Below are 25,622 nucleotides of genomic sequence, written 5' to 3' on the forward strand. Positions count from 1 at the left end.
CGGGGGAACATATGGGATGCCAGGGATCAAACCCAGATTGACTGCATGCAAGACAAAACCCTACCTGCTGTGCTATCACTCTGGCCCCTAAAATTATATTGTATTTTAAAGGTGGGAAGCTTTTATATTTTTTCCAAGATTAAATTATATTTTAAAGATGGGAAACTAGAAATGGAGAGATATTACAATGAACCGGGCATTTTCCTTGCATGTGCCAGGGATGGATTCTAATTACCAGCATCTATATGGTCCTCTAAGCTTTATCAAGAGTAATCACTGAGTACAGAGCCAGTTGTATGCCTTGAGCACTGCTGAGTGTGTCACAGAAACCAAAAAGTAAATATATAATCAAGGTGGGAAGCTTACGAAATAAAATAATGTGCTTATAAAGGTCAGAGTAAAATGAATTAAAGACCTTGATAATATTGCTGAAAGCATAAGGTACATGGAGGAAAATGACATTGATGCTAAAGGCATCTTCAAGGATAAAACACCACTGGCCAAGCAAGTGGAAACAAAGATAAACAAATGGGACTACATTGAACTGAGAAGTTTCTGCACCTCAAAGCAAACAGTAATGAGGATACAAAGACTGCCCATGGAATGGGAGAAAAGATTCACTCAATACCCATCAGATAAGGGGAGATATACAAGGGACTTAACAAGAAAAAAAATCTAATAACCCATCCCCAAAATGGGGAGAAGAAATGAACATTTTCTCAAAGAAGAAACTCAGATGGCCAAAAGACACATGAAAAAAATGCTCCATATCATCAGGAGATGCAAATCAAAACAATAAGGTATCATCTCACACCATAGAGACTGTCACACATCACAAAGAACAAAAACAACCAGTCCTAGTGCTGATGTGGGAAGAAAGGATTTTTATTCATTTCTGGTGGAAATGCAGACTGATAAGCCTTTTTGGAAAACAATATGGATATTCCTCAAATAACTAGAAATTGAGCTTCCATATGATCCAGCAATACCACTCCTAGGGATTTACCCTAGGAACACAGAAACACAATACAAAAATGCCCTACATTAATCACAGCACTATTTACAATAGCCAGAATCTGGAAACAACCCAGGTGCCCAATAACAGTTGAGTGGCTAAAGAAATGTAGTACATCTATACAGTGAAATACTGCGCAGCTGTTGGGAAAAATTGAAATTATGAAATTCACTTATATATGGATGGATATGGAGATTATTATACTGAGTTAAAGGAGTTAGAAGAGGGATAGACAGAGCAATTTCACTCATTTGTGGGATATAAGAAAAATAAAAGATAGTGTGGTAATAATATCCAGAGACAATAGAGATGAGGATCACGAGGATCAGTCCATAGTAGGAAGCTTGCTACAAAGGGTTGTGAAAGAAGTTAGGTAGTGAATAGTTGTGACAATGGTAGTTGGAATTGATCTCTCTGGACAAGAACTGAGTGCTGAAAGGGAATAAAGTGATATGCATGGTACCCCTTCATTAGCAATAGTGCAAATCACAGTGTCAAAAAAAGCAAAGAAGGGCCCGGAGAGATAGCACAGCGGTGTTTGCCTTGCAAACGGCCAATCCAGGACCAAAGGTGGTTGGTTTGAATCCTGGTGTCCCATATGGTCCCCCGTGCCTGCCAGGAGCTATTTCTGAGCAGACAGCCAGGAGTGACCCCTGAGCAATGCCGGGTGTGACCCAAAAACCAAAAAAAAAAAAAAAAAAAAAAAGCAAAGAAAGGTGGGTTAAGATGCCCACCCCAGAGGCAGGCAAGAGGTAGAGTGAGAGCAGGTGGAAAGGAAACGGGGGACATTGGTGGTGGGAAATGAGCACTGGTGAAGGGTGTTGGGCATTGTATGACTGAAATGCAATCATGAACAATTTTATAACCACAGTATTTAAAGTAATTTTATAAATATAAATAACGTGTTTATAGTCATATCAGAAATAAATATTAGCCTAAATATTAGAACTCTTAGATATGTGAAGTATTAAAATAACAAATTTACACCTAAATTACACAATTGTATAATTTTGAATATGCAGGAAGTTGTGTGATCATCACACAACTTAATTTTGAAACATTTTTAAACCCTCTATAAAATAATTCTGTGCAACTTTGGAATCGCTTTTCATCCTCTAACCCCTAGCTCTAGGCAACCATTAATCTCCTTTTTAATCTCTGTAGATATGCTTATTTATGGAATTATACGGTATGTGTTCTTTTGTACCTGACTTCTTTCACTTAGCATATATTTTCAAGATTCATTCATGTTCTGTCTCTGAACTTCATTCCTTTCTATTAATGGATATGTCTTATTTAACTTAATATCGGTTGATGAACTAAGATGTTATTTTCCCTATTTTATTTTTGCTATTATTAATAATGATGCTAAAATTATTCATATACTGTTTTTCTATGGATTTATGGTTTCATGTCTTCTGGGTCTATATCACCTCATATCAAAACTCTTATTATTTATCGTTTGAGGAATGACTGAAGTGTCTATATTATTTTACTTCCCACCAGCAGTGCTAGGTAGGTTGTGGTGTGTTTGTGTTTGTTTGTTTGTTTGTTTTTGGTTTGGGGGGCCACACCCAGTGGTACTCAGGGGTTACTCCTACCTCTGCACTCAGAAATCGATCCTGGGGGGCTGGAGCAGTGGTGCTACCTGTAAGGCATCTGCTTTGTGCATGCTAGCCTAGGACAGACCACGGTTCAATTCCCCGGTGTCCCATATGGTCCCCAAAGCCAGGAATGATTTTTGAGCGCATAGTCAGGAGTAATTCCTGAGCATCACCTGGTGTGGCTGAAAACCCCCACCCCCCAAAAAAAAAACCTCTCCTGGAAGGCTTGAGAATGTGGGATGCCAGGAATTGAACCTGGGTCCATCCTGGGTCATCTTCATGCAAAGCAAACACTCTACCTATGTGCTATTTATTACTCAGGCCCCAGGTTGAATTTTCTTGATAGTCTCACCAACACTTGTTATTATCCTTTAAATAATAGCACATGGTTTCTAATTGTGGCTTTGATTTCTGTTTCCCTAATTTTGAACTTTTTTTTTTTTTTTTTTGCATGTTTGGTTTTGGGCCACACCCAATGATACTTGGGTTAGTCCAGGCTATGCACTCAGGAATCACTCCTTCTAGGTTTGGTGAACCTTATGGGAAATTGGGGGACAAACCTGAGTCAGTCACATATAAGACAAAGCACCCTATTCTCTCTGTACATCTCTCTAGCACCTATTTCTGAGCTTTATTTTATGTGCTTATTAGTCATCTATCTTCTTTGGACAAATGTTTATTCAGATCATTAGACTTTTTTAATGTTTGTCTTATTATGTTTTTATTATTTATTTTCTTGTTGGTGACTTGTAAAATCTAGTCTTTATTGTTGACTTGTAAGTACAACTTTCTTATTTAATTTTATTCACAGATTCCTTATTGTTTTCTGTATTTTTTTATTTATTTATTTATTTTGGTTTTTGGGCCACACCCGACGGTGCTCAGGGGTTACTCCTGGCTGTCTGCTCAGAAATAGCTCCTGGCAGGCACAGGGGACCATATTGGACGCCGGGATTCGAACCAACCACCTTAGGTCTTGGATCAGCTGCTTGCAAGGCAAACGCCACTGTGCTATCTCTCTGGCCCGTTTTCTGTATTAATTTTTATATTCAATTTATTTTTTTCTTATTTATGCTTTGTTATCATAGCTAAGATAGACTGTTTCCCAAAGTTTATCATTTCATCTACGTGTTCTTCCAAGAGCCTCAATAGTTTTAGTTATTTATGTCTTTGATCCATTTTGATTTAATTTTTGACATATAAGGATATAATTTATTCTTAAAAAAATTTGTTTAGGGGGCCAAAGAGATAGCATGGAGGTAAGGTGTTTGTTCTGCATGCAGAAGGACGGTGGTTTGAACCCTGGCATCCCATATGGTCCCCTGAGCCTGTCAGGAGTGATTTCTAAGCTTAGAGCCAGGAGTAACTCCAAAGCGCTTCCGGGTGTGACTCAAAAACCAAAAAAAAAAATTTGTTTAGGGTTTTTTTTTTTTTTTTTTTTTTGCCCCATGTGCCTGGAATTGAACAGGGATCAGCTGCATACAGGGTCTTAATCTCTGTACACCTAAGAATTTTTTTTTAAATTTCAATGAAGTATCTTAGTTTCTAAAGTAACCATGGTAGTACTCTTTCAGTCTTTTGGTGATAAGTAGAGATTTTTCAGTACAATCCTTGCCTATTTTCTTAACTTTACTTTGTGAACAAAAGGAAACATAGTTGACTCTTTTATATGTTTCTATTCTGCTTTTATTAGTTTATTATTTTAAGTAGTTCCTCATGGTGGATGCCATACTTTGAAATAGAACTAATAAAAAAACTCTTTGCCTTAAAGAATTTTTCTTTCGTTTTAAAATTATCCTTTAATGTACCATAATAATAAATACTGTTATTTTGATTTATGCTCACTTATTTTTTCACAGGTGATCCTTTTAAGGATGATCCTTTTGGGAAAATCGGTAAGTATTTTATTGAGGTTCATTGTAGTTTTTATTTGAGTCTACTGAATTAGGAGTTTATGTTCTATTCAAGAATAAGAGAGCCCAGTTGGGTTTATATAAGTAAAAAGGACTTTTTACTTAGTTTTGAAACTTATGTAGGGCCTCATTAGTATACTGTATTTACCCAGTATTTTCAAAAAGATGATGATAGTATCTTGTGAATTTTCTTAGTAAATATTAATTAGGTTTTGCTTGGAAAAAGGAAACTATTCCTTATATGTGCTTTTAAAGTATTTACATCGAGATTTAGATGAATTTAATGATACATGCTACTACAGGACATAGGATTTTTGTTCTTTCTAAGATTATAGATTACTTAAATGAGTGGGGGAAGGAAAGATCAAATTACCAAATATCAGACACTTTAAAAGTTAGGAGTTTTATTTTATTAAAATAGAGCAAGTTTTATGTGCCATTAGTTTTATGATAACCTAGAATAAAAGTTTTTAAATTGAGTCACTTAAAATTAAGAAAAGTAAGTTCATTAGGTGAAAGACATTGTATCTTTTATCAAAACCATAAAGGAGTCTTTGATTACTTAACAAAATTAGATCATGAGCTTAGAGGACTTATTTAAGCTAGCATGTTCTTTATGTTTGTATATTAAGTGTTGGAATTACTAATTTACTTTGCGCGAAAGATGAACAAGTGGAAAGAATGTTAATTAAATTTGGGGCCGGGCGGTGGCGCTAAAGGTAAGGTGCCTGCCTTACTGCGCTAGCCTAGGACGGACCACGGTTCGATCCCCCGGCATCCCATATGGTCCCCCAAGCCAGGAGCGACTTCTGAGCGCATAGCCAGGAGTAACCCCTGAGCGTCACATGGTGTGGCCCAAAAACCAAAAAAAAAAAAAAAAAATTTAACTAAATACTCACTGTTTATGCTTTTAAAATGATCAGAAACCATGATGCAAAGTGCCAATCATAGATTTTGCAGGAATTTAAAATGTCTATTACATAAGCCAATTATTATGCCTTTGTGTTCAGGAAATTTAGTGTAATAATTTTTAGTCTCATATGTGTTTTCTTAGATCCATTTGGAGGTGATCCTTTCAAGGGTTCAGATCCATTTGCATCTGACTGTTTCTTCAAGCAGTCTTCTACAGATCCTTTTGCCACTTCAAGTTCTGACCCTTTCAGTGCAGCCAGCAGTAGCAGTACTACTTCGGTAAGTGGGAAGTTAAAAGTCGTTAAATGGATAATTAATTTAAGTGAGTTTCTTGAAATATACAATGATAAAAGATTCCTTTCGGGCCCGGAGAGATAGCACAGCGGCTTTTGCCTTGCAAGCAGCTGATCCAGGACCAAAGGTGGTTGGTTCAAATCTCGGTGTCCCATATGGTCCCCCGTGCCTGCCAGGAGCTATTTCTGAGCAGACAGCCAGGAGTAACCCCTGAGCGCCACCGGGTGTGGCCCAAAAAACCAAAAAAAAAAAAAAAGATTCCTTTCAAATTACTTTTCTTGAACTATGTAAAAAAGTTCAGCTTTATTGTAGCCTACTTAGTTTTTTATTCAAACTGTTATTTCACAAGTTGATTACCCACTAGTATTGATTATAATTACTTTGGTCAGGGCTAGAGCAATAGCACAGTGGTAGGGCATTTGCCATGCAGGCTGCCAAATCCAGGATGGATCCGGGTTCGTTCCCCTACATCTCATATGGTCTTCCGAGCCTGCCAGGACCGATTTCTGAGCAATTTCAGGAGTAACCCCTGAGTACTGCCAGGTGTAGCCCAAAAACTAAAAAACCAGTAATAATAATAATAATTACTTTTGTCATCCAGAAATAAGTTTATTCTTTAAAGGATCAGGTTCTACCTCATTGAGAAATACCAAACACAAGTTATTGAAACCAATCACATGTAGTTCTTTTTTTTTTTTTTTTTTTTTTTTTTTTGGTTTTTGGGCCACACCCTGCATTGCTCAGGGGTTACTCCTGGCTGTCTGCTCAGAAATAGCTCCTGGCAGGGATATGGCAGGGGACCATATGGGACACCGGGATTCGAACCAACCACCTTAGGTCCTGGATCCGCTGCTTACAAGGCAAACACCGCTGCGCTATCTCTCCAGGCCCTCACATATAATTCTTAATGGTAATATTTGATTTGGTTTTTGGGCCACTCCTTCCCAGGGACCACCCAGAAACTCCCTATACTCAGGGGTTACTTAATCCTGGCTCTGCACTCAAGAGTTATTCCTGGGGCTGGAGAGGTAACATGGAGGTAAAGCATTTGCCTTGCATGCAGAAGGTCAGTGGTTCGAATCCCAGCATCCCATATGGTCTTCTGAGCCTGCCAGGAGCGATTTCTGAGCCTGGAGACAAGAGTAACCCTTGAGCACTGCCGGGTGTGAACCAAAAACCAAAAAAAAAAAGAGCTAGTCCTGATGGTACTCTGGGGAGACCATATGGGATGCTATGAATTGAATCTGAATTGGCCTCATGCAAGGCAAACACCATATCCACTGTATAATCATTCCAGCCCGAGACGTGTTGATTTATACTACTAGGATAATGTAAGTTAACTAGAAGCTACAACATTGCTATTTTAGAAAATTAAGTCATTTTATTTTATAGACATCTAGATTATTATCTTGTAAAGTATAAATTCCCACTAAGAATATGTACAGTTGGGGCCGAAGAGATAGCATGGAGGTAAGGCATTTGCAGAAGGATGGTGGTTCGAATCTCGGCATCCCATATGGTTCCCTGGGCCTGCCAGGAGCAATTTCTGAGCATAGAGCCTGGAGTAACCCCTGAGCGCTGCCAGGTGTGACCCAAAAAAAAAAAAAGTACAATTACTACAACAGTCCCATTACAATAGGCACTTTTTATGATTCAGATACTTATCATTTGTTGTATATTATTTTTTGTTAGTCTTGGAAAGTGTGTACTGATATTCCTCTAATAATGATACTGGAACCAAAAAAAGTTAGCATAAATAATGTGACTAGGTTTTTAATGACCTGGATGTTTTAAAAACAAAATTAAAATGGGGATCTAGATTACCCTTGACTAGATTCTAGAAATGAGAGGAACAGGTAAGTAAAAATTTTCAAGGAGGGAAGTAAGAGGCAAATGGGTGCTAGCAGGGCCAAACTTTAGTAGCCTCAGCATATCATATATGAAGTATATGTATATATCTATACCACAGAGCCAACAAAGCTGTAAGCATGAGACTTAAATTAAGTTTCATTACCAACTTAAAATGTACCTAAAAGCCAGGCAGGTGGGAAGGAGGGAACCTGGGACATTAGTGGCGGAAAATTGTGCTGGTGGTGGGATTTGTGTTGAACATTATTGAAACTTTAGTATGAATAACTTTGTAAATCATCATGCTTTAGTAATAATTTTTTGTTTGTTTAATTTTGGGCCATACCCGGTGATGCTCAGGGGTTACTCCTGGCTATGCGCTTAGAAATCGCTCCTGGCTTGGGGGACCCAAGTCAATCCTAGGTTAGTGTGTGTAAGGCAAATGCCCTACCACTTGTGCCACCACTTCAGCCCCTTAATAATAATTTTTAATTAAATAAAATAAAAATCTTTGGACTTGGAATATATAATGTCCCAAATTCTAACCCCAGCACCTCATTGCCTCCAACCCGTCCTCACTCCCCTTTTCATCATCACGTAGACACTAGGCACTACCATTTTTAGTAGGCAGCATATTGCTGACCCAAGCATAGAGTTTTGTCTGTCGTTTAAGTGTCAATGCCATCTCATCATGAAAAAGACCTTTGTATTTCCACACCACTCTTGCCCTTTTGTAACTAGTCTAGACTAAAACTTCCCAAAGTGGGCAATACTGCCCCTTGGGGAATGATTCAGGTGGCTGTAGTAGTATCAGGTGTGACTGAATTTAAAAAGGGGGTGACACCATAGAGAGAGGGGGAAAATTTGAAAAACACTTATACTTTTGATTAGAGTAAAATTTATTATGATTTTACCAATTAAATACATAAAATACAAATTATTAATAGACCAGTAATCAAGATAATTGTCATTTAACAGAAAAGTGTTGATAGGCAGGTGAGTCACATTGTCAGGAAGTCCATGTGCATTAGTACGAATATATAGTATAATGACTTAAGTTTTTAAATTTTTAATTCTCATTCTATACCTCTGATCTTTATGAATTATGAATCACATATAAAACAAGTTGTGCTATATCAGTGAAAGACTAACGTACATATATCTGTTTTCTATGACTTACTAATAAAATTGTAGCAGACTAATCTCAATATAGTACTATTTGAGGTATACAGTCAATTTTTTTTTTTTTTTTTTTGGTTTTCGGGCCACACCCGGTGGTGCTCAGGGGTTCCTCCTGGCTGTCTGCTCAGAAACAGCTCCTGGCAGGCATGGGGGACCATATGGGACACCGGGATTCGAACCAACCACCTTTGGTCCTGGATCGGCTGCTTGCAAGGCAAACGCCGCTGTGCTATCTCTCCGGGCCCCCAGTCAATATATTTATAAGATTAACAGAATCATGAGAAACTTAATATTAGCATTTATTTACAGAAATAGCACTTTCCATAATATTTTACTAAAGACCTATGTACAAACACACACACAAATAAGATGTATGCTAATAAGGAATAGCTATTTAAGTAAAAGCAATCGAAAATGTTGGGGGAGGGGTGTTTAGGACTTACATACCTGGCTGTGTTCAGGACTTACTCTTGGCTCTGCACTCAGGAAGTAGTGTTTGGAATTTCGTGGGTCAAACCCAAGTCAGCCCTGTACAAGACAATCACCTTATCTACTGTACTCTCTCTAGTCCATGAACTAAATGCGTCAACCAGGATCCAGAAGGTGCTGCAATTAAAGCACATGCCTGTCATGCTCGTAACCTAAATTTGATCCCTAGCACTACATGGACCCCAAACAGTATTGGTCTTATGATGCTGGAGGATCCCTGGGTACTGCCAGGGTGACCCTAGTGGTCTCTGTTATCATAAGGTCTTAGAAATGCCACATCTTTGGAACCTCACTTCAACAAAACTGCCTGATTATTCAGGAATCACTGAAAGTAGCCTGTTGTGATGTGTTTGGGAAGACCAGTATCCCACCCAATGTTATTAACTGGGATTTTAATTGCATATTGATTTTTTAATGTCTTGCTAGATATGTTTAATGTAATGCAGATCAAAAACGTGCCAGTTGGTTAGTTTCATCAATGTTTGAGTTCGTTTCTGTTTTGTCATCTTAATGAATACTGAGTATCTGATGGTGTGACAGCTATTCTAATAACATGATCATTACAAAATATATTTAGTCCACATCTTAATTTTATACCCAGAAGATAAACACATAACTTTTAAAGATAATATCATTTCTAGACCTAAAAATATATACAACATAGTATTGACTATTTGGACCATTTAGTTAGTAATCTCAAAAAAGACTTTAACAATGAGACTTATTTTATCAAATGAAATGCCAATGTTTTATCAAATGAAGCTGTGGAGCTCAAACGTTCATGCTGATTAGAAGATAAGGATTTGTCTTTTTCTCTTTTTTTTTTGGTTTTTGGGCCACACAGCGGTGCTCAGGGGTTACTTCTGGCTGTCTGCTCAGAAATAGCTCCTGGCAGGCACGAGGGACCATATGGGACACCGGGATTCAAACCAACCACCTTTGGTCCTGGATTGTGCTATCTCTCCGGGCCCGATTTGTCTTATTTTTAAGCAATTAAGAACAAGTTTTAAGGGCTGGAGGGAAAGATGAGGAGGTAAGGCATGTGAACTTGAAGTGGCCACTTCTAATTAACCCCTTACTCAAATCCCAGTACCACACATGATCCCATAAGCACTGATAGGGGTCACACCTGAGCACAGAGCCAGGAATAGACCCTACCAGGGGTTGTCCAAATGCTTACATATATGTACACACATACACACACACACACACAGCTTTGAGAAACAGCTGACTTTGGCAAATCACAATACCATTCAGACAAGATGTCAATGGGCTGTGTACTTCTTATATTTATTGCTGATTTCTAAATTGGAAAACCTCATAATACGAGCCGAAGAGATAGCATGGATGTAGGGTTTTGCCTTGCATGCAGAAGGTCAGTGGTTCGAATCCCGGCATCCCATATGGTCCCCTGAGCCTGCCAGGAGCGATTTCTGAGCATAGAGCCAGGAGTAACCCCTGAGCGCTGCCAGTTGTGACCCAAAAACAAACAAACAAACAAAAAACGCAAGAACTAATTTTTGCTGACTCTAAATGAGGTAATAAGCTGTGTAACACAAGCCAGCATATTTTCGAAATTTTTTTTTGTTTGAACAGTGGGAAAAATAATGAAATATTCAAATTCTCTCCACAGTTTGATAATAGCTTTGCTGGGAAATGAAGCTTTACTTTTTTAATACATGCTATTCATGTATGAAGAAAATAATTGGTAAAATTTTGCCAGCTGACACAATGGGACAGCCAATATTCCTTGCACTAGAAAAGTGTTTTAGAAAAAAGAACCCCTTTCCCTCAGTGATGGCTGATCAGCTTCGACTGATGAAAAACCTCACCTATAAAAGGATACTACAGGGGGATTCTTGTGTAGTTTTTAAATGGGTCTAATTGCATTTGCTATACATTGTATCTCCCCCCCCCATTGTCGCTTTTATTGTAAATATTTACTCTAAAATTCTGAGCAAAAAATATTAAAAAGTTAAAGTTTAAGCAAATCTCTTTGTAAGTCATTACATTATTATTAAAACAATCAATAAAATCAGAAGCAATTCATTGACTGGATATCTTTTTATTGAAAGGGCTGATAATTCAATTGCTATTTTATACAGGAATTTTGTGGTCTCTATATCTGTTAGGAAGGGTTTTATAAACTGGTTTAGTACTAGAGTTCACAGAAAATGAAAACAAAACTCTATGAACCAGAATGGTTGATTTTTAAAATAGCAGCTTAATTGATATACACATTTAATAAATGTAATGAAATAAATCTACAACTCAAAGGTGATAATGAGGTAAATTGAGGCCTTTGAAATAGTTCTCGGATGTATCTTTTTTTGTTTGTTTGTTTGTTTTTGGCTCACACCCGGCTGTGCTCAGGAGTTACTCCTGGCTCTGCACTCTGAAATTGCTCCTAGCAGGCTCAGGGGACCATATGGAATGCCAGGAATTGAACCAGGGTTCATCCTGGGTAGGCTGCGTAAAAAGCAAACGCCCTACCGCTGTGCTCTCTGGTTCCTCTCATATGTATCTTAATTATTTTCTCTTGGTCTTGTTTACCCATTGCCTTTCATCTGCCTTTTTTCCCTTCCCCCTGGGGAGAGGCTTTGCTTAGATCTCAATAAATAGAAGGCAGGAGAGCTTGGGAGTGAGCTGTCATCTAGGCTTGTGGTTCCACATGGTGGAGCAACTGGCTTGTGGGTGAACAGTTTGCAATGTGAGTTTTCTTGCCTGCTATAATCTTATCTATGTGAATTACTATTATTGCTGAGAATTAATACCGGATCAGCTTCTCCTATCCTCCCCAGATATCCCTTTCCCTTCTGGGAACTGTGGGTTAACCAAACTGCAGCCCAACTCCCAAAGAATGACTCATTACAGCTGAGAATTTAATCAAAACAAAAATTGTTATAGGGATGGAGAGATAGCATAGCAAGTGTAATCCCTGGTATCCCATATGGTTCCCTGAACCCTGCCAAGAATGATTTCTGAGCTCAGAGTCAGGAGTAACCCTTGAGTCCTTCTGGGTATGGCCCCAAAACAAACAATAAAATGTTAAAACAATGTACATGGGCCAGAGAGATAGCATGAAGGTAGAGCATTTGCCTTGCATGCAGAAGGACAGTGGTTTGAATCATGGCATCACTTATGGTCCCCCTGGCCTGCCAGGAGCAATTTCTGAGCCTAGAGCCAGGAGTAACCCCTGAGAGTTGTCGGGTGTGACCCAAAAACCAAAAAAAAAAAAAAAAGTACACAAATTAAAAGGATATGAATACCAGCAACGTCAGAATAATAACCTCAAAGGAAGAGTAGTATAATTGGGAAGAGCACAAGTAGACTTTTGAGAAGTCAACAGTTTGGAAAGATGATTATATTTTATACTTGTGGACCATGTATATTTTTCTGGAAAGGTATCAGGTTGCAGAAAAAAAGAAAGAAAGTATATGTCATTTTGATTTAATACGATTGTATATCAGTAGAGGAAAATATTTGTTCCCAAAGCCTTGTATGTCTGTGACTGGAGTGATAGCACAGCAGGTAGGACATTTGCCTTGCAGCTGACTCTTATTTGATACCTGGCATCCCATATGGACTGTAAGCATTGCTGAGTGCAGCCCCCAAACCAAAAATAAATAAGCTAAAGCCTTGTATGTCTTAGACTTTTTAAAGAATGTTTTTTTTGAAGTAGCAAATTGGTTTTAGCTTTAAAATGCTGCATCTCCATAATGTTTTTGCATAATTTTCTTTTAGGCAGAAACATTGAAGCACAATGATCCTTTTGCTCCTGGTGGAACAGTTGTTGTTGCAGCTAGAGATTCAGGTAAGGGAACAATGGTCAGTTTCTGTAAGTAGTAAAAGTTACCCTTTTCTTCAAGCTTCTTTAGTCTTTTAAAATATATTTGCTCTATTTTGCTTATTCATAGCTTTAAAATTATTGCAATTTGATTTGATTAATTTAATGTATCGAATACTAAAGATGATGGGCCGGAGCTATAGCATAGTGGTAAGGCATTTGCCTTGCATGTGGCCAACCCAAGGACAGACCTCGGTTTGATTCCCAGCATCCCATATGGTCCCCAGAGCCTGCCAGGAGCAATTTCTGAGCACAGAGCCGGGAGTAACCCCTGAGCACCATCGGGTGTGACCAAAAAAAAAAGTACTAAAGATAAAATGTTTAGCTTTTAGCTTTTTTTTTTTTTTTTTTGCTGTCTTTTCATTATCTCAGTTATTGTTCATGTCAATATCTCATTGGAGTATGTGCTCTAGCTTATGCAGGTGAAACAAAAAAAAAACTGATTAAATTACAGTACATGTTTTTCTAGACTCAGTATTGAACTGATAAGTTAATAAATTGCTATGCATAATATGTGACTCATAAAAGAGACACAGAAAATAAAGTGAAAAGTTAGGGCCCAGAGAGATATCACAGCGGCGTTTGCCTTGCAAGCGGCCGATCCAGGACCAGAGGTGGTTGGTTAGAATCCCGGTGTCCCATATGGTCCCCTGTGCCTGCCAGGAGCTATTTCTGAGCAGACAGCCAGGAGTGACCCCTGAGCACTGCCGGGTGTGGCCCAAAAAAAAAAGTTAACACAGTTATAATTAATTTTTGGTTGCTTAAATGGTGACAACAGAGCAATAAAACTGTAAAAATGGAAAGAGAGATTAAGATTAAGAGTGATTTCAAATCAGAAGGGGACTTTTGTGGTATGCCTTAGGTTTTTAGTACTCAGCAATACATAAAGGAAGAAAGTATCTAAAGGGGTCAGAGAGATTATACAGCATTAAGGGGGCTTGCCTCCACACAGATGACCCTGGTTTGAATATCTGTACCACCTATAGCCATGATGGTGAACCTATGGCACACATGCCACCAGCACGTGAAGGCCTTGCAGCTGGCATGCTATCTCTCTGGCCCACACTTTTGTTCTAAAATTGATTTGATATACAAATAAAGAGTTGAAGAAAAAAACCAAGAACTTCTGCTGTGCTGCTTTGCTTACTCTGTCACCTTTTTCCTTTCTTTCCTTCCCAACTCTTTCCTTGTTTTGTTTCTACTTTCTTGTATCAAGCAGTAATTCCTATGAACAGTCTTTGAGTTATTGGTATAGACCTTATGTGAGAATATATAAAGCCTATATCAAAGGTAGTCAGTTCATTTCAACCAAAATGTTAGTTCTTTTGCTAAATGCAATTAAGCGAAATTCTTATGCCAGCATAGTGTTGGCTAAATAATTTGTTCTGCAATTATTACTGAGAATAGCTTTCATAGTCATCTATTTTCAAATTACTGGTTCTTTGTAAAAGTCTTTGATCAAATTTAACAACTGCTTGCTTTTCCTGATTCTTCTGTACAGTTGAAAATTCCTAGTACAGGCTTTTTTTATACTTCTTTAATAGGTCGCTTAAGACTGTTTTGCTGGGTTGGGGCCGGGAAGGTGGCGCTAGAGGTAAGGTGTCTGCCTTGCAAGCGCTAGCGTAGGACGGACCATGGTTCGATCCCCTGGCGTCCCATATGGTCCCCCCAAGCCAGGGGCGATTTCTGAGCTCATAGCCAGGAGTAACCCCTGAGCGTCAAATGGGTGTGGCCCAAAAACCAAAACAAAAAACAAAAAAAAAAAAAGACTGTTTTGCTGGGGCCGGAGCAATAGCACAGCAGTAGGGCGTTTGTCTTGCATGCAGCCAACTTAGGACAGACCTCAGTTCGATTCCCAGCATCCCATATGGTTCCCTGAGTGCTGCCAGGTGTGGCAAACAAACAAATAAAAAATACTTTTGCTGCTGTTTGTTAACCAGTTTCTCACTAGACTGTGTCTGATTTTTCCTAGATTTGACACATGGTCAACAAATGTCATTTAATGGTTTGTTCTTCCTTGCATAAGTCTTGTTCACTGTTTTCAAGAACCTTACAGTTCAATGAGGCTGATGCATCAGTCATAAATGGTCATTGTATGAGAATGTGATCAGTGTCACAGAGAAGGAAGAAATCTCTTCTTGCTTTAGAAATTAGAAATCTATTCTGTTTGTGACTATAACCGAACTATAATCATGTTACTTAAATAAAAAATATATAATAAAAAAATTAGAAATCTAGGTTAGTCCAAGCATTGTGAATGAGATACCATTTAAAATGGCCTTGAAAGAGGCCAGGATGATGGTACAGGATTAGATTTGTTCCGCAGGTCACAAGGCCTCTTCAGCCTTGCCTCGTGTGCTCCGAGTAGCCCTAGTTATCCCCAGCTCTGCAGGACCTGAGAAGCACTGAATCCTCAGACCCTCACATTGAACTGCCACCCTAATTTGCTTAGTATTGCCAGGAGTGGCCCCCAGGCCCTCTGAGCCCTGCCTTGGAACCCCTCCCCTGCAAAACTAAATGAATATGAAAGGAACTTGAAGAATGAGTATGAAATGTGAAATCAGGCATAATAGGGTCTGGAGAGAAACAGTAAGCATGTGGGAGGCCCTGTTGCTATTCTTAGACCTCCTAGTTCCCTAAAGACCTCTGGGAACAACCTCTGTGCACCACCAGGTGTGACCCAGAAAAACAGAAAGAGAATGATGTGGAATTAATATTGTCAAACTCTTGAATTTATTGATACACTGGGACTGGAGTAGGGCAGGGTGCATGCCTTGCACTCCACAGAATCGGGTTCAATCCCCAGCACCCCAGATGGTCCCCTGAGCACCACTAGGAGTGATTTCTGAATGTAGAGCTAGGAGTAAGCACTGCCAGAGATGTCCTCCATAAAGCTTTATTGATCTATTTATTTGGGTTAGTTTAAATACATAAGAACTGTATACTCAATATATATTCCAAAGTCATAAACACTGCTTAGAGTTAGTTCACCTATTTTTCAACCCAAACCATTCACCAATTGATTTATATTTTATATAGAAGAATACATTTTGTGAGAATGTCAATGTACTGCTTATTTTGTGAATTTTTTATAAATTTGAAAATTATTACTTGGGATTAGATCTTTTTCATTACCAAGAATTTTATGGCATTGTACTATCTTAAAATTTATGACTTCCTGCTCTGTTGTATTGATTTCCTTTACTTTACTCTTTTAGCCACAGATCCCTTTGCTTCTGTTTTTGGAAATGAATCATTTGAAGAAGGATTTGCTGACTTCAGCACATTGTCAAAGGTGATCTACAATCGTTAGTGGGAAGGGGAAATATACTGTGTTTCCACCCAAGGGGCAGTTCTTTCATAGTGACCCTCTCATAGTGTTGCAACTTGAGTTCAATAAATTAGTTACAAGTATGGTAAACCACAGTGCTTGAAAGTGCCTGCCATGGGGGCGGGGGGGGGGGGGGGGGGGGGGGGGGGGGACGACGGACTGGCGCTATAGGTGGGGGGAAGTAGCACTTGGTGAAGGGTTTGGTGTTGAAACATTGTACACATGAAACCCATTCAAGAATAGCTTTGTGACCTTGCAATTTATGATTGAATTTTTTAATAAATTGGGGCCGGACAGATCCACAGTGGTAAGGCATTTGCCTTGCATGCAGCCAACCAGAACAGAACTGGTTCTATTCCCGGCATCCTATGTGGTCCGTGAGCTTGCCAGGAGCGATTTCTGAGCACAGAGCCAGGAGAAACCCCTGAGCATTGCCAGGTGACCCAAGAGCCAATCAATTGATCAGTCAATAAATAAATAAATGCTTAAAATAAAAAATAAAAATTAATAAATTGATTAAAATAGTTATAGTAGATGTTCATATACAAATGGAAGCTAAAATGTAATTAAAAATAGACATTTCTATACATAAAGATAATGATGATAAAAGTCAGTATACTTCACTGTCAGTTCTGGTCTACAACTTCTATTTTTGTTTTGTTTTGTTTTTTGTTTTTGGGCCATATCTGTTGCCACTCGGGTTACTCCTGGCTATGCACTCAAAAATTGTTCCTGACTTGGGGGGCCATATGGGACACCAGGGGATCAAACTGCAAGCTAGCGCTTGCAAGGCAGATGCCTTACAGAGCTTGTGCCATCACTCAGTCTACAACTTCTTTTAAGAGTCTTTGAAAGTGGGGCCGGAGAGATAGCATGGAGGTAAGGTGTTTGCCTTTCATGCAGGAGGTCATCGGTTCGAATCCCGGCGTCCCATATGGTCCCCCGTGCCTGCCAGGAGCAATTTCTGAGCCTGGAGCCAGGAATAACCCCTGAGCACTGCCGGGTGTGACCCAAAAACCACAAAAAAAAAAAAAAGAGTCTTTGAAAGTATGTTTTTCACAAGTGAAGTATACTTTTCCCCTTTTGCTGCCTGGGTCAGTAGATATATAATCAGGCACTTGTTTTATCCTCTCTGCATTGGTTATTTGACCTTATATTCTGAAGTTAAGTCAGTAATATCACTATTTAGTTTTCAGTATAGCTCTAGAATCATTTCAGACAATTGAGAGAATAGAATGTACATTAAGTTATCTGTATTTTTGGTCCTCAGTTGAATGTATTCTCAGCCTGGCTCCACTTCCATCTGGAAACATTTGACAATATCTAGAGACATTTTTGGTTGCCATCTGGGATGTAGAAGCACTATTCATGTCTAATAGATAGGGGATGTTATTAAATGTCTAGCCCCTCATAACATAGAATTATATTTAGTCCAGATACCAATAGTTCCACAGTAGAGAAACACCTACATAGATCTAAAGAGGAGTGACTCTTGGGGTTGAGTAGATAGATCACACGAAGTTTCAGAGTGCATGCTCTGCATGTTGCAGTATCCGAGTTTGATCCTAGCACCACATGACTCCAAGTATCATCCCCTATGCACCGCTACTGGGTAGAGTCTTAGAGGCCCCTGAGCACTGCTGGGTGTGGACCTGGTAGTTCCTGGCACTGGTCCTGTGGTGCCACATCACATAAAACCATCCAGCCATGTTGACATTACTGGGAGTGACCCTTAGATCCTTTGCACACTGTTTGCAAGAGTAAGACTTTTACTCTTCTATGGGATTGGTGTTTACCTTATAAATTAACTTCCAGGGTCCGGAGAGATAGCACAGTGGCGTTTGCCTTGCAAGCAGCCAATCCAGGACCAAAGGTGGTTGGTTCGAATCCCGGTGTCCCATATGGTCCCCCGTGCCTGCCAGGAGCTATTTCTGAGCAGCAGCCAGGATGTGGCCCAAAAACCAAAAAAATAAAAAAATAAAAAAAATAAAAAAATTAACTTCCAAATTATTTTATAAGATGCCTCTTTTAGTCATAGTGTTAGAGCTAATGGTATTTTTATCATTTGAAAATCTTTTGAATCAGGGGCCAGAGAGATAGTACAGTGGGTAGGGCACTTGCCTTGCATATGGCCAACCTGGGCTCAATCCTCAGGATCCCATATAGTTTCCTGAACACTGTCAGGAGTAATCCCTGAGCACTGCTGAATGTGACCCCCCAAATCACCCTGCCAAATTTTCTATATTTTAAAAATAAATATAATGGACCTCAATGACTTAGAGATAGCTCAGTGGCCTGAGCATTTGCTTTATATAGACAAGACATAGATTCTATCCCCATTCTACATGGTCTTAAAAGCACCATCAGGAGTGATCCCAAACACAGAGTGGGAATATCCCCTGAGTGCTGCCAGGTGTGGTCCTCAAATCAAATCATTAAATGGAGCAAAATGAACAAGTGGTTTTATAATATATGAAATTTGGCAAACCTTTAATCCAGAGTTGGCTTGTTGTAGTATTATTGCTTGCACTTAAAAAAATCAGTGATATCTTAATTACTACCAGAATTCTATACAGAATATTTTTAAATATGTTATTATAATTTAGATAATATGGTTACAATAGTATTTAAGCTTATAGTATTGGTCTACAAAGTTATACCACCAACACCAAGAGCAGTTTTTCTTTATCTTTTTCACCCTAAATGCAAAGATTAAAAACAATGCTTTCAGAATTGAAGTGGTAAGTGAAACTACGTAAAATTTAAGATTAGGGGCCAGAGCAATAGCAGAGCTGTAGGGTGTTTGCCTTGCACTCAGCCTACCAGGGACAGACCTGGGTTCAATCCTTGGTATCACATATGGTCCTCAAGCCTGCCAGGGTGATTTCTGAGCACAGAGCCAGGAGTAACCTGAGCACCACTGGATGTGGCCCAAAAACAAACAAAAATAATCAATAAATAAAATAAAATTTAAGATTATTCTTCCAGAACCAGAGGGATAGCACAGCAAATAGGGTACTACCCTTGCATGCCGCCAACCTAGGTTCAATCACCAATGTTCCATAGAATCCCTCAAGCCTATCAGGAGTGATCCCTTACCACAGTGCCAGAAATAAGCACTGAGTACTACCCGGTGGGGCCCAAACACCAAACTAAAAAGATGATTCTTCAAATGCTGCCTGATCATGCAGTTTGGTTGATTATAATTTATGTAACAATATATAATTTCTTTTCAAAGGTCAACAATGAAGATCCTTTTAGTTCAGCTACATCGGGCTCTGTCGGCAGTGTGGTCATTACAAAGAATGTGCTTGATGAAACGTCAGTTAAAAATGAAGATGTACCCCCTGCCCTGCCACCAAAGACGGGAACTCCAACAAGACCCTGCCCACCACCACCTGGTAAGAGAATTGTGCTTTTCCTAAATCAATCTTGTTCCTTTTCTTTTTTGAAGACATTGGTGAACCTTGTAGCCTTATCTGTGAGAGGCTTTTAAAAAGTCAGAAAATATAGAGAAGCCTGCAGCTGACACCTGTCTGTCTGAGTTCAGCATGATGTGACAGACATGGTCAGAAGCTATCATGTGTGTCTGTTGTGAACTGCTCTTCTAGAAAAACAGGACATTAGTGGAAAAGGAAAATACTGATGAAATGTCTTCTCTTTGTGGCCATTCCAACAATAGTTTATTGAACCTTACTTTTTAAATAATTTCTGTGAAATGATTAACTCGGTTTTCTTCTTTTCCTGCCAAATGTGAAATCTTTCTCAAATTATTTAATGTGAGAATATATGACTTTCTTTGGCATCTAGAATGTAGCAAGAAAAACATTGTATTTTTCTTGAAGGAATATATAATCTTCCCTCACTTAACAAGAGAAACTTTCATTTTGTAAGTTATTTCAAGATTCCAAAAACAATTACAATTTTTTCCCTTTTTTGTATTTTATTTTCACTTTTTAACATCCTACAGAGGAAAGGTTGTTGTTTGTTTTTGAATAAAGATAAAGTTTATGGGGGCCAAATAAATAGCATGGAGGTAGTGCATTTGCCTTTCATGCAGAAGGACGCTGGTTCAAATCCCAGCATCCCATATGATCCCCCAAGCCTGCTAGGAGCAATTTCTGAGTATAGAGCCAGGAGTAACCCCTAAGCACTGCTGGTGTGACACAAAAACAAAAACAAACAGTTTATGAGAACTGACCAAAAATGCTGGCCCGTGAGTATGTGTAGTACTGGATGCCGAGTACATATATCTGGCACATTAATTATACTGTTCCTTGGTAATTTTTCAGAATGAGTATAGATTATTCTTGTCTTTCTTAATAGCCTCCTCGTGGTATTTCTTGAGTAGATTAATTTTTCTTCTTCAAGTTAAAGAATTGCTCATAGGGGCTGTCATGATAGTACAGCAGATACAGCACTTGCCTTGCACTTGGCCAGTCCAGATTCAATTCCCTCATCCCACATGTCCCCCAAAGCCCTGCCAAGAGTGATCCCTGAGGACAGAGCCAGGAGTAAGAACTGAGCGCTGCTGGGTGTGACCCAACCCCCCCCCAAAAAAAAGTGTTTTTATGATCTTTAATACTCAGTTTTCTATTGAAAATTAGATAAACAAGATAATAAGGTCCTATCTTTTAGGAAAAGTAGCTAGTATTATATATTACAAGAAAGTAAGATGTTTAGAATGTACTTTAAAATCACAAAAGGTTCTGATCTGCTCATTTTAAGCTTTATTCCTATACAGTACTAATGTAATGATGTTTTTAAATCCAAAGTGAAATAGTATGTACGAGTGCTGTAACACAATCTAAGAATCTTCAACACATTAAATGTATATCACTACAGAAAGATCAAATGAGGAATATTTGTTAGAGAGAGCATTGAATTGGGAACTAAAATATCTGGTTAATGATTCTGGTTGTCTTCTGACTAGCTCTTGAGTGTATAACTTCTTATGCCTGTGCCTGAGATATCTAGGCTATAAGATGATGGTAGTAATTCTTTATTTTTTTAAGTAGCATGATCATATTTGGGTTACAGTCATAACCAGAACACCCTCTTCACCAGTGTAACATTACCCCCTCCCCCTTCCCATCCCCTGCCTGTCTTCGAGACAGGCATTCTACTACAGTTATTTGTTTTTAACTTCAGTAAGTTGTATTTTTTTTTTCCTTAAAGGAAAAGAGTAAAAAAATATAGTAAAGGTGTGATAGTGGGAATCGCCATTGTTTGCATAGGTCCAGAAAAATGGGAAAATGGAGAAAAACTCCTTGACCTGATTACAAAAAGGCCTCACCCTAGAAGTTTATTGGCATAAGACAGACTCTGGGTTCCAGGCATACCAGTCCGTCCAACTCGAGTCATTCTCTGTGGTCCGGTGAAACTTTTTCACACTTTAGCTATTGTTGGTATCAGATTCTTATATTTAAAGACTCTGGATTCTGTGCATTTCTTTCATCGATGTCAGGCTGATGTGGAGCATCCTCTAGTTTCAGCATACCATTACATGCAGAGCTATCTGCCCTGCATGCTGAGTCATAATTCTAATTTTGCCTACTTTCATAGGACTGTTGGAAAGATACATTGAGATCCAAGATAACAGTTCTTGTAGACTGCTATAATAGTGGAAAAATACATTGTTATGATTGCTGTTACCAGCCCACTCATTATAGGATAAATATACTTGAAGATAAAAACACCAATTCTTGGGTCCAGAGCGGTGGTTTGGAGCGGTAAGGTGTCTGCCTTGCTGGCGCTAGCCAAGGACTGCTGTTCAATCCCCCAGCATCTCATATGGTCCTCCGAGCCAGGCGCACTTTCTAAATACACAGCTAGGAGTGTCACCAGGCGTGGCCCAAAAAAACAACAGACAAAAAAATGAACACCAATTCTTACCTGTTTTTCAAGATGTACTAAACTTAGAATAAAATTAGAGACCCCATGTTCAGAAATAGTGATGAGTTAATTAACTGTTATTTGGTAAAAGATTATTTTTATGCAGTCACAAAGATTTAGGCCAAGGACTTCAGTTTAAGATATTATAGTAATGTGTTCATGGGTTTGTGAAGGAGTGTTTTTGTTGGTTTCTTTTTGTTGTTGTTGTTTTTAATTTTATGCTCTCTGTATTGTATGTAGACCCAAAAAAGAATCTGAAGAATTTTGGCATTTTTTTCAAAAGTCACTTGTTCTTTCCGTTTAAAAATTAGGCTGAGATTATAACCATGGAGTCCATTTCTGTTTTTATTTAATCATCCTCTTTTATTTTTTTTATTTTTTTGGTTTTTCGGGCCACACCTGTTTGATACTCAGGGGTTACTCCTGGCTAAGCGCTCATAAATTGCCCCTGGCTTGGGGGGACCATATGGGACACCAGGGGATCGAACCGCGGTCGCGATCTTTCCTTGGCTAGCGCTTGCAAGGCAGACACCTTATCTCTAGTGCCACCTCGCCAGCCCCCTCTTTTTTTCTTAATCTTCTCTTGGTAACTGCCTCTTCTGGGTAAAACATTTATTCTTGGGGTGAAAGTATGATTCCTGACTTCTCTCTTTAGCTTTCCCCCCTCCTTGGGCAAAATGGAGCTGAAATGTATACAGGTTTTGTGTGAAAAATGAAGACAGATGATTGCTGTGGCCTTTTAAGACCATATTTAAAAGGTGTTTTAGCAGTCCTAGGTCTTTAAGCCCCCTGCATGCATGTTCTTGTGTATTTATGTTTGCCATATTTTCTGGTTGAGTTAATTTTAATGATTTTGATCCAGGGAAAAGATCCATCAACAAATTGGATTCTTCAGATCCCTTTAAACTGAATGATCCATTTCAGCCTTTCCCAGGCAGTGATAGCCCCAAAGACAAAGATCCTGATATGTTTTGCGATCCATTTACTTCTACTACTACCAGTAAAGAGGCTGACCCAAGCAATTTTGCTAACTTCAGTGCTGTAAGTACTGTGAATGGGCTGTTTTGGGGAAAAATATTTTCCTTTCACAGTTTGAAAGTTTTTAATGAATATTTTGGAGTCTGCCAAATTTGCAGTATTTTGACTAAGTTTACCAATATTGTAAAAATAACCTTCATCCCCCAAACAAAACCTCTGACTAGTTTTATTTGGATGGTTCTTTAATGACTCCATTCACAAATTATTTTAGTAGTTTTAGTTCCTTAGAGATGTACATACATTGTTTTGCAACTTTTCTTGGTAAACCATATAATATCAGTAAAATCCTGAAAGCTTTTATGTTGCAGGTGAAGTTTAGAGTCATTTGTTCTCTGCTCACTGGGTGATTAATGCCAATAATAAGCTTGTGTATTTGTAACTGTACGTGTGTTTGTGTATCAAGCTTTGTTGATTCCTGTAGTACAGTGAGCAGCTTTATTTGTTTATTTGTTTTTTGTGCCACACCTGGTGGAGCTCAGGGGTTACCCCTGGCTCTGCTGTTAGAAATTGTTCCTGGCAGGCTCAGGGGACCATATGGGATGCTGGGATGGAACCCAGGTTCATCCTGAATCAGCCACATGCAAGGCAAATATCCCTCCGCTATACTATTGCTCCAGCCCTGGAGAACTCTTAATTCATTACCCTTGTGGTTTTATTTTTCATCATCTCAGAGCTGACTGAAATTCATGGACTGGTAAAAACAATGGTTGGGGGGCCGGAGAGATAGCATGGAGGTAAGGCGTTTGCCTTTCATGCAGGAGGTCATCGGTTCGAATCCCGGCGCCCCATATGGTCCCCTGTGCCTGCCAGGAGCAATTTCTGAGCCTGGAGCCAGGAATAACCCCTGAGCACTGCCAGGTGTGACCCAAAAACCAAAAAAAAAAAAAAAAAACAATGGTTGGATGCTATGGTACTGGCATAGGCAGAAACTCTTAAGATCCCAGATGTAGCTGATCAAATATAGAGACATCGCTCTGGAGATATAAAATACTGACATGCAATTCATTACTACTCAGATAAAAATGAGGGTAGGGGTTATAGCAAAAGTTTGTTTTCCTAGAAAATAATTTTTTTTCAGGTGAAAAGACCCTCATTGTCACTATTAATTCTGTATACCAATTAGATCTTTCTCTGCTTTAAGATTGGGGTGTTAAAAAAAAAAAAAAGACTGAAATATGGGGCCAGAGTTGTACTCTGGTGGATAGGGTATTTGCCTTGCACTTAGCTGATCCAGTTTGTCTCATTTGCATCCCACATGGTCTTCCAAGCTGGCCAGAATGATAACTGAATGCAGAGCCTGGAGTAAACCCCAAGTATGGCTGCTTATGGCCCAAAGAAACAAAACAAGCAAGCAGACTGAGATGGTTCTGGAAATAGCAAGTCTTGTGGTCAGGTTTCACCACAATCTGCCTCCTGACCCAACTCCTCAGCACTGTGATGGGTTATTGAGCCAAGCTTTTTCCCTGTAGCCATTTCTTAATAAAATGGAATAGGCGGAAGCCAGGGAGATAGTACAGAGAATAAGGCATTTGCTTTGCATGCAGCCAACCCAGGTTTGAAGTCTTGACACTCTATATAACGCCCAAGCTTACCAGGTGTGATTCCCTAATTCCCAAGTGAAGAGTCAACCCCTGAGCACCACTGGATGTGGCCCAAAAACCAGAAAAATAAAAAGAAATGGGCAGGAATTTACATGCAACTAAGGCAAATATTGACAGAGCCACTCGACTTTCCAGTGTGTACCTTAAGTTCCAGTTGCTTCTTCTGAATGTGAATTTTGTGTGTATAGTGCTGTGGCTCAAACCGAGGATCTTATATGCATAAAACATGCACTCTGCCACTGAACTGCATTCCTCAGCACAGGAATCAATGGAGTTTTGGAAACATACTGGCTTAACATTCATTAGGTGGACTTTCAGTTGTTTTAATTGAAAATGAAGACTTTGCCTTTTTACAAAGTTACAATCTTTATAATACAAAATAAACAGTCTGGGGCCAGAGAGATAGCATGGAGGTAGTGTGTTTGCCTTGCATGCAGAAGGACAGTGGTTTGAATCCCGGCATCCCATATGGTCCTCCAAGCCTGCCAGGAGTGATTTTTTTTTGGTTTTTGGGCCACACCCGTTTGACGCTCAGGGGTTACTACGGGCTATGCGCTCAGAAATCGCCCCTGGCTTGGGGGGACCATATGGGACACCGGGGGATCGAACCGCGGTCCGTCCTACTCTAACGCTTGCAAGGCAGACACCTTACC

The 25,622-nt window shown here is 39.2% G+C and overlaps 1 protein-coding gene across 2 annotated transcripts in view; it reads left to right on the plus strand.

The window, feature by feature from the left end:
• Positions 1 to 25,622, plus strand: part of EPS15 (epidermal growth factor receptor pathway substrate 15) — a 169,472-nt gene that overhangs the window by 136,398 nt on the left and 7,452 nt on the right. The window contains exons 19-24 of one of the 2 annotated variants that reach the window (XM_049774674.1): positions 4,479 to 4,514; positions 5,587 to 5,723; positions 13,002 to 13,071; positions 16,323 to 16,399; positions 19,674 to 19,836; positions 23,193 to 23,371. In XM_049774674.1, the coding sequence (XP_049630631.1) occupies positions 4,479 to 4,514; positions 5,587 to 5,723; positions 13,002 to 13,071; positions 16,323 to 16,399; positions 19,674 to 19,836; positions 23,193 to 23,371 (662 nt within the window). The remainder of the gene's footprint in view (positions 1 to 4,478; positions 4,515 to 5,586; positions 5,724 to 13,001; positions 13,072 to 16,322; positions 16,400 to 19,673; positions 19,837 to 23,192; positions 23,372 to 25,622) is intronic. The other variant, XM_049774675.1, reaches the window with a different exon arrangement.

Source organism: Suncus etruscus, chromosome 6, assembly GCF_024139225.1.
Source record: "Suncus etruscus isolate mSunEtr1 chromosome 6, mSunEtr1.pri.cur, whole genome shotgun sequence".
Lineage (NCBI taxonomy): Eukaryota > Metazoa > Chordata > Mammalia > Eulipotyphla > Soricidae > Suncus > Suncus etruscus.